General features: G+C 27.9%; 1 protein-coding gene across 1 annotated transcript in view; it reads right to left on the bottom strand.

Annotated features, from left to right (window-relative positions):
* The window catches only part of LOC145241391 (voltage-dependent calcium channel type A subunit alpha-1-like), a 1,447,749-nt gene that overhangs the window by 60,645 nt on the left and 1,377,104 nt on the right, over positions 1-10,000 (bottom strand). The window contains exon 48 of the mRNA XM_080104315.1: positions 7,249-7,272. Within this exon, the coding sequence (XP_079960441.1) occupies positions 7,249-7,272 (24 nt within the window). The remainder of the gene's footprint in view (positions 1-7,248; positions 7,273-10,000) is intronic.

Below are 10,000 nucleotides of genomic sequence, written 5' to 3'. Positions count from 1 at the left end.
GCTGAGCCCACATTTGGTTATACTGAAATTATATTATAATTTCATTTTGATTGAAACCAGTTCATTTTTATTAAAACAAAAGACAAACATAATAATTTTTAATCAGTCAACAATTAAAATATTAACATAAAAGAGAAACACTAAAATAGACAAAAACATAATGGTGACAATGAAAAGGATTACTTTGTGCAAATTTAATTTAAAGCAGACTTGATCTAAAGTAAGCTAGTGAATTTTCATAGACAAAATTGACTCAGCAACTTGTTTTATCTGACAACTCCTCGTTACAGACTGATATCAGCAGTTAGTAAATTCAAGAATGTCATCAGCTTAAAAATGTATGTCTTTGAAGACTGTTTACAATCTATTTTCTAAAATGTTAGTTCATGCGTAGTAATTTATTCATGCTATGCTCTGATACGGACATTTATAATATTTGTTTTTACATATATTTCTTTCATTTTAAATTCAATTGTTTTTGATCACACCTATTCAAACCATACGTTTTAAGCTATTAGTAAATAGTGTAAATTGAAAAAAAAAGCTTCTAACAAGATTTAAATTAATATTCTTTTTTATTCTTACAAGAAAACTAATTACAAAAATAGCTCTATTGTTTGCGCTACCAAAACTGAATAGCACACAAGATCAAATATGCGTGAAGTGTCTGAGAGGATGAAAAGGCCACAAGGGTAAAGCACTGACTAAATCTCCACCGGATAGAGCACATGAAGCACTGAAATCTTGAAGATAACTAATGTTGCTTAAATTTCAAAGAAAGTCATCAATGATAAACGGCTGTTGCGTCAACACTAAAGACTTTGCTATGATGATCAAAAGAAGTGAAAGTACTGGAAATTCAGAAAAATTTGCTGTCACTTGGATTCCAATGAATACGATCTGTTTTTGTCAGTTAATAATCACTGGTGATGACTCATGTGAGAACTCTCCTAACTAATAAATAATAAACATAATAATATCAGTATTAAGATTTTGTTAGCTGCCCATATAGAAAATGAGCCTTCTACCATGGAGGCTCATTTGGCAGAATGGCTAAAGTGTTTGCTGATAGGCTGGGGTTCAGTCCTTGGTCAAGTCATACCAAAGGCTAAAAAAATCGTTCTTGATGACCCATTGATAAACATTCCACATTATAAGGTGAGGGTAAATGGCAAGTGGAATAATTCTGGGAAAAGACTAGCGCCCTCTCCTCTATCTCGGTATAGTAGCTAAGGAAAAAGCCTTTGAGTTTCCCTCAGCTATGATCGAACAGTTTACTTTTCACTTATTAAGTTTTATTTATTTTTTAATTGTAAAGCACAATTAATATACCTTAAGATAAATTTTCTCATTTATGCTACCATGCCATATTTTCTGGTCAAATTACTTAAAAATAAATAACATTTATCTCTATTATTAATATTAATTGAAAAATACAGGAACTCTTTTAATATATAAAATCCTATTTAAATTTCAATAAACGAAATAAATTGCACATAGCTAAATAGTTTCATCTCATTCAAAAAATAAAGCAATCATAATATATGACAGTAAATTAATTGAAGTATCATAAGAATGAGTGCAATTGTTAAAAATAATTATTTTACTTAAATAATTGAATAATTTAATTGTTTTGCTTCTTTCATTGTAACCTGTAGGTTAATACTGGTTCATAAAACTGTATAGCGTTATTAGCTAGTTTTTAATTTTAGTTGCTAGAAAAGAAAAAAGTAGAAATATAATTTAATACATATAAACATGAGTTAAATTGAATATTAAAGATATTGACTGATATCAGGGAAGCAAATTAGAGAGCTTTGATCAGATCAATGTAAAAGAGTTCACAGTACCTGACTATAGGATTTTGCACACCAACGACAATACATGTCACAAGAAATGAACATTACAGCAAGGTACATCAAATGCAAGCTAGGTTGGTTAGTCAAAGCTTAAGCAAAATGAAGCAAAATATTAAAACAGATCTTTTCGCTGATGTTCACTTAGAGAAGGTAACGGTTGCTGGAAATAGTGCTCTCACTATTACGCACTTAGAATAAATAATCAAATTCTCTATAAAGGATATATTTTTGTTTTAATAAATCCAGATCTATTCTTTCATGAATTTCTAATGGCTATGTTCGTTGGGAAAGCAACCCCCCCAAAAAAAAACCCCAACATTTTTCACTATTCACCAATAACATCCAGTGTGAATGCACCTGAGGATAGTCGGAGGTTATATTAGCCAAAACGCTTTGGAAAAAACAACCAAGATGAGAATAATAGTCCAAACAATTCAAAATATATTTTCTTGCTTTTGAAATGACAATATCATCAAAATATCAAAGGTTAAACTGATATTTTTTCAGTAATTCTGATTCCAATAATTTTTCAAACAACTGAATTCATCCTTGTTGCTATATATGTTGTTATAGTTTTAGTTTTTCTTTGGCTTTCATGCATGCTATCTACATGGAAATATAGATTTCTTTTCTGTTATTTCAAAGCTAAAAAAAGTAATAGTAAACATTAATCTCTGTAAAAATTATCACACAATATTCATTGCATGTTTTGCTGAAAATAAAAAGAATAGTTTCTATTAGAAACTTTTGTTTTAAATGTTAAAATTTTCCATCTAATATCCTTTTATTCTGCACTATTGTCATAAAATCACATATTTCCATATGGATAATATACCAGACGAAAGCTATAGAAGCAACTTTCTGAAACCTTGAAGGAACAACATAGAGAACAAAAGAAATCAGTTCAACTGTCTGACACACTAAAGAAATAGATTCATATATTTGCAGATCAATATAAAATCAGAGAACAAAAAACTAGCTTAGATAATAAAAATGTAAACTTTGTAACTAATCAGAATTTAACACATTTGATTGCTGATTTTTGATGATTCTCGTCTTTAGGAAAAATAACTGTCCAACTAACTAAAAATGTACAATATAAATTAACAAAGCTTAGAGTTGTTAGCTCGATGTATTTGCTTATAAGCAACTAAATTGCAAACAATTTAATAGGCTATTTATCCATAATAATAATTCAATACAAATTGAACACAAATAAACATCCCCATATATAGGGGGTTATATTTTAATTTTATGTAAAAGATATGGTTTATTGTAAAGATCTAAAAAGAGAAAACATCCTATGATTCATGTCAATTTAAATAAAATCATTCTGATAAAACAAAATTTTTTTTTTAATTAAATCAACATTTAACTAAAGAATTAAGTCATTCACAATTTTACAATATTTTTCTTTTTATTTAATAGTATAAAAGCCATGCTAATAATGATAATAACAATGATAAAATATGATGATAGTGGTGAAAATGATAATGATAAAAAACAGCATGCTTAATTTATTGCTTGATCTCAAATTGTGACATGCAAAAAGAAAAAAAAATAATAAAACACTTATATTCATAAGTTGAAATCAAATAATTAATTCCAAATACTATGAATATATTGTGTGAAAATAGCCATAAATATTTCACACAGTAAGACTAAGTGTAGTCAGTTTATAACATTTGAATTATAAAGTATGTTTTCACAAAGCACAGAAGCAAATAATTTTATATTAACATTATATCATTTTCACATACAAAATAACCACGGCAGTTTTATTATTCAATTAACAATTTAAAAAGCTGCCATTAACTCTGGGCAGATAATAAGTTAACCAATATATTCAGATAAACATAAAGTTTAAACAATTAATATTTTGCATGTAATTAGAATCTCCTTTTTCTTTGTTTCCATTATATCAATATTTAATTGGATTGTCAAATTTAATTGAAAAAAGATCTACTCATATTTAGCAGCAAACTGATAACATGAAGATTAAAGAAACGTTTTGTACAATCAAATACCATCATTATTAATATGAATCAGTATGGTGCAGTTTTTTTGTCTGGCTTGATTCTGTTTCTGGCATTAGTTTCCCATGTTCACTTTAAGATCAATTACTTACAAGAGGGACCACATGAAAATTGTCCACATCAATTAGTGAAAATAGTACTATGGAACCGATGTGATTCGAAACTGGCACGCCCAAGTGGTCAGTTCTCATCGGTATCTTCTTTTATTTGGCATATATGTTATATATTATTGATCCATATGTGTATTATAAACAATAATTATCCAACGTATAATCGTTGCTCACATTCACAGAGAATAGTTCTATATTCTCCACATGTGTGTAGCAAAAAATGATGAAATTGTAATATCAAATATTCGAAATTTTGCAATCTTATTGAAAAGAGAGAGAGAGAAAGAGAGAGAGAGAGAGAGAGAGAGAGAGAGAGAGAGAGAGAGAGAGAGAGAGAGAGAGCAACGACGTTCATCGAAATTATAGGGATTCTATTTTATCCAAATTTTCTTTGTCAAATTATAGGAGAGTTTTATATGATAGGAAATATAGTAGTCATAAAATTTACAGTGTAAAATACAAATTGGATCATGTTTAATGAAAGAGAGGAAGAAGAAAGCTCCAGCCTACTTTCAGAGTTAGTTCAATACTAATATATTTACAAATATCTGATAAAAAGGAATGTCATCAAGAAAATATATTTTGAACTGTATCTTATTTATTCTACCATAAATCTCAACATAGATAAAGGCTTCATGTATACATTTATGGTAATATGAAAATTCAATCATTTTTACATTTTCAATAAGTATTTATGAAAGGTATTTGCATTTTTGTGAAGATAATTTCATATATATCTAATATTATGTTATTTTTATTCCAAATTATTTTTGATTTTGTCGAACTTAATATTTTGTGTACACTATTCTAACAATAAAGAAATATTGAGATTCTGATAATTCTGAGACATTGTTTAAGTTGAATCTCAGATCTGCTGAAGTTAGTGTCACAATTTGAGATGACAAAGAAATGAAAATATTATCTAATAGTAGTGACCCTGAATGATAACATTTTAAAGCCAATAAACTTCCTTGAAACAAAATTAAAGGCAGACAACCATAAGTTAATTATTTTAAAGCTTTATTGGGATTAGAGTTATCTCCTATTTGGGAAAAATGATTTCCATGTGATAGTTATGACCCTAACGTTTACGTCCCAAAAATCAGGTGAACATAAGCAGAATAACATCCAGCCATCACCAATTGAAATATTTAAAAGAATACTGAAAAATGTCAATTGGCCATCGCTAGATATGATTAAAAAATTTGAAGCCTACTAAAAAAAGCAACGAAAATACATTTGATCAAATTATTTTTATTACTTAGTGGTATGTTAAATATATTCTGTTACATTATTTTGAATAATTAATATTTTTACAATTATTTTTAAACAGTTAATATTTAAATTTTGAAAGATTGTGTCAAATCTGTAAACGCCTTTGTAAAAAGAATCTACAAATATTAAAATACATACTTATTGACCAAGAATGCGTCGTGCTTTTCTTAGAACATTATAATTAATCGTGGATTCAAAAGTGTTATTTAGTTAATTGAGCATTGTGCACATTTGCAGAAACATGTAGATATATCAGGTTGCTTATTGTTTTGCAAATATTAATATATCTACATGTGCCCACATTTATATTTAATGCGGAATTATCTAATAAATTGGAATAAATAATAGACTTAATTATTCCAGATACAAATGGAGATACAAGTTGAAACTAATGAAAAGTTTCCTTTTATTGTTGAATGGTTTAAGGATATTTTATAACTTGTTTTTAATTAAGGTGATTTTTACTTAACCATGCAATTAGCAATTTGAGAATCTGATACAATTAATAGCAATGGAATTCTAAAGAAAATCTTTGACTGAATTATATATATATATATATATATATATATATATATATATATATATATGTATATATATATATATGGATAAAAATAAATACGAAAAATATATAAATGTTTATATCTTTTCTGTATTTATTTCATATGTGTTAACATGTAGGAATACAAAAAGTCTTTCGAAAGAAAATGAAAATGTTTCAAAAGAGATTTTGTATTCCTACACGTCAATACATAAGAAATAAATGCAGAAAAGATATAAACATTTATATATTTTTTTTATCTACTTTTTATCCATACATATTTATCAAAAGGAATGCACGTGGATACAACTATATATATATATATATATATATATATATATATATATATATATATATATATATATATATAACTTATCCATATAAAAAAAAATATATATATATATGGATAAGTTTAGACCTATTACTAGGTAATGTATAAGGTATATATTTGATCCAATAGTTATTAGCAGAATAGGTATACATATACGTTGTTTGGCTTATATTGACAAGTGAAGATTTACGTTTTTGCAATCTCCTCAGAGCGAATTCATTATGTAAGGGTTAAATAATGAACTGACTTTGAGGAGATCACAAAAGCTGAAACCTCTACTTGTCGATGTAAGCTAAACAACCCATATATACATGTGTGTGTATGTTTATCAAAATTGATATAGATCTATGAATAGAAAAGAAACAAATTCAAAATGTGATAGACAAAAAAAAGTGTTGTTATAGAACCATTACCACAGTCATGCATTAAAATAATGTATATACAATGATGACAAAATTAGTGTCAGTGTAAGTTAACTGACAAAAAGTTTACATGGAACAGATCGTGTATCTACAAATATAGAAACATTGAGAAAAATGTTAAGTTTTGGATTTAATATTTTTTTGTAATGAAATTTTTCTTAAAAAATTAGCTTCATTGTTTATTTTAATAATAGTAAATTGTTGGCTTATTTCTTTAAAAGAAAGTAAAGAAACACCAGCTTTCATGCTTAATAATATTTGTTCAAAATAATTAATATTTATTCTCAAATACATCCAATAGTTTAGATACATGTAAGATATAACATGTCAACTGTTCCATGCTTCAAAAACAAAAAAGAATTATTCAGAAAGAACTTAATAAAAGAGAGATGCTGAAAGATAACTTTATCTGAATCCAAAAGATTTTCGAATAAAACTGAATGGTTAAAATAATTAAAAGAAAATAGCTAAGCATGCATGTGGTAATAATAATGTCTAAATATTCTAATTTGAGAAATATTTAAGAAAAAGGCAAATAAAGAGTGGTTTATAGTGTTTACTAAACAGAAGCTCTGAAGGGCAGGCAGTCTAGCTGCTCTATTTGTTATGTGTTTAGTTTGATTAGCTGAAGTGCAAGACAGTTGAAAAAGTTCAAAACAGAAATGGAAGATAGTTACCTCCTCAGAGTCTGAATACTGCAGCTTCAAAACAGAGGGGAAGCAACATGTCATTGGTTGGAGAACGTAGATGACAAAAATGTTGATTAAATGTCACATGATGAGAAATGTTAAGTTATACTAATTGTGTATCATGATTATTTACGTTATTAAACAGTTATTTTTAATCAATATTGATGGTTAGATTACAGTAAGTATACCATGGAATCACATGAATTTTAAAATGTTAAATATAAACACTTAATAATATATATATATATATATATATATATATATATATATATATATATATATATATATATATATATATATATATATATACACATATTTCCATTTTATTAATATTTTTTTATTTTTATAACTATGGTTTAACTTGATTTTTCTCTATATTGATAAACGATACTCCATGCAATAGTAAGATTTATATACACTAAAAGATATGATAAATACAGATTTTAAAAAAGGATGAGCAATAAAAAATAAAATAACGATCATTTTATAACGAATATCTAATTCAGAGAATTGAGTACAATTTATGAATTATTTGGAAATATGTGACAAATATCTTCATAATCATTTTTGCTAAGAAAAAGAATAAATTAAATCACATCAATGTGGAACCAGCGTTTGATCTACCAACTCTGAAAATGTGTAATTTTTAATGTAAAAATTTGATAAATCAGACTTGTATTTCTGAACACTGAAAAAGTTGTAAACATTAAAGAAAAAAATGTGAAGAAAAAGTATCAACGTTCCTGAAATTAAACTTTCATTGATAGTAAAAACAGATTCATTTAGACTCATTTTTGTATGTTTTCAACACTGCTAAAATAACATCATCATCATCATCATAATCATAATAATAATAATAATGATGATGATGATGTCAGTAAAAGTTATGTGAGTTAAAAACTGATCAATTTTAAATAGAATATTATTAGTATACACACGCGAAAATGTTTCTGTTTGTGTTTAATTCGTTTGAAAAAAAAAAGACATTGTTTCCTTGCATGCATATGGTGGACTTCTTTCCATTGGTCCATTTTAAGACATGGAAATCAATCCAAATGTAGACAATGTTTTCTTGTTATTCATAATAGCAAGGCATCATAGTCTGACAAATACTCAAAAAGAACAAAAAAAAAAAAAGGAGAAAAATGAAAAGAAAACAAGCAAATAAGCTCAGATAGATATTTGAAAAAAATAATTATAATATAAGAGTGGCGTTTATAGTATACAAGTGAATCATCTGTAAAACAAAATGTTTCCAATTAGGACTAGTTCCATATTGTTCAGAGATTAGAGTTGGGTCTGTGCACTTCTAGGCCAGATATCGCTTGACGTAGTCTCTCTTGCTCTCTGTTGCTTTATTTCTCACCCCCTTTCTCTATATCTCTCTATATATTCACACACACACACACACACACACACACACACACACACACACACACACACACACACACACACACACACAATCATATATATATACACACACATAAATATGTGTGTGTGTGTGTATGTATAGTACTTGTATTGTTGTTTTCTAAATGATATAAATCCAATGAAACTCCAGTGTTTATATATATATACATATATATATATTAGGTTGAGAAAAAAGTTCTTCCAGAATTTTTAATTTTAATTTCAAATGATATATTTTCAAATAAAGTTTTTATTATAATACCTTTGTTTTATATATCTTTTTAAATAGCGTTTTTCTCTCTAATTGTTTTAATTTCAATCGCTTTAAAACAATTATGTCTTCTTTTCAGAATGTTGAATAAAAGATGGAAAAAAAGCAAATTCACACAATTTTCTTATTTCAATTTAAACTGCTGAAAGTTCGCGATATCAACAAAGTGTTTGGCCCAAGAACCACTACTGAACATACTGCACAATGGTGGTTTAAGAAACTTTGCGGTGGCGACAAGAGTCTTAAAGATGATGTGCATAGTGGCCAGCGATTGGATGTTGACAACAATCAATTAAGAACATTAGTCGAAGCCAATCCATGCACAACATGTTCGAGAATTTGCATCTGAATTAGACTTAATGACTTCCAACGACTTGAGAGAGATTGGAAAGACTAAACAACTTGATAAATGGATGCCTAACAAATTGAATGACCACCAAAAGAAACACCACTATGATGTGTCATCTTCCCGTTTCTTGACCTGGTTGTGACTTGTGATTAAAAGTGGATTCTTTATGACAACCAGCGTCACTCAGTTCAGTGGTTAGACACTGATGAAGCTCCTCAACACTTCCTAAAGCCAGGGTTGTACCAAAAGAAGGTCATACTGTGACCGGTCTTATCCATTAGATTTTTGAATGTAGGCGAAACCATTATGGTGGTGAAGTACTGTCAACAAATGAATGAAATGCATCAGAAACTTCAACAACAACACCCAGCATTAGTCAACTAAAAAAGCCCAATTCTCCTCCATGACAATGCTAAACACGCACATTTCTAAACCGACCCTGTAGAAGTAGAATGAATTGGATTCCAAAACTCTGCCTCATCCACCATACTCTCCAAATTTCTTGCCTACCAACAACCACTTTTTCAAGCATCCCAACAAGTTTCTGTTTGAGAAATGCTTAAAAAACCTAAGTGATATCAAAACGCCTTCATGGACATTATCGCCACCACAACACAAGATTTTTTATGTTAATGACACAAATACATTTGTTTTACGTTGGCAAAAGTGTGTTGATTCTGATGGTATGTATTTTGATCAATAAATTTTTG

Source organism: Euprymna scolopes, chromosome 20 (genome assembly GCF_053919585.1).
Source record: "Euprymna scolopes isolate OS-2025 chromosome 20, ASM5391958v1, whole genome shotgun sequence".
Taxonomy (NCBI): Eukaryota; Metazoa; Mollusca; class Cephalopoda; order Sepiida; family Sepiolidae; genus Euprymna; species Euprymna scolopes.
The sequence above is the reverse complement of the archived record's forward strand: the minus strand, read 5'-3'. Positions and strand labels throughout refer to the sequence as shown.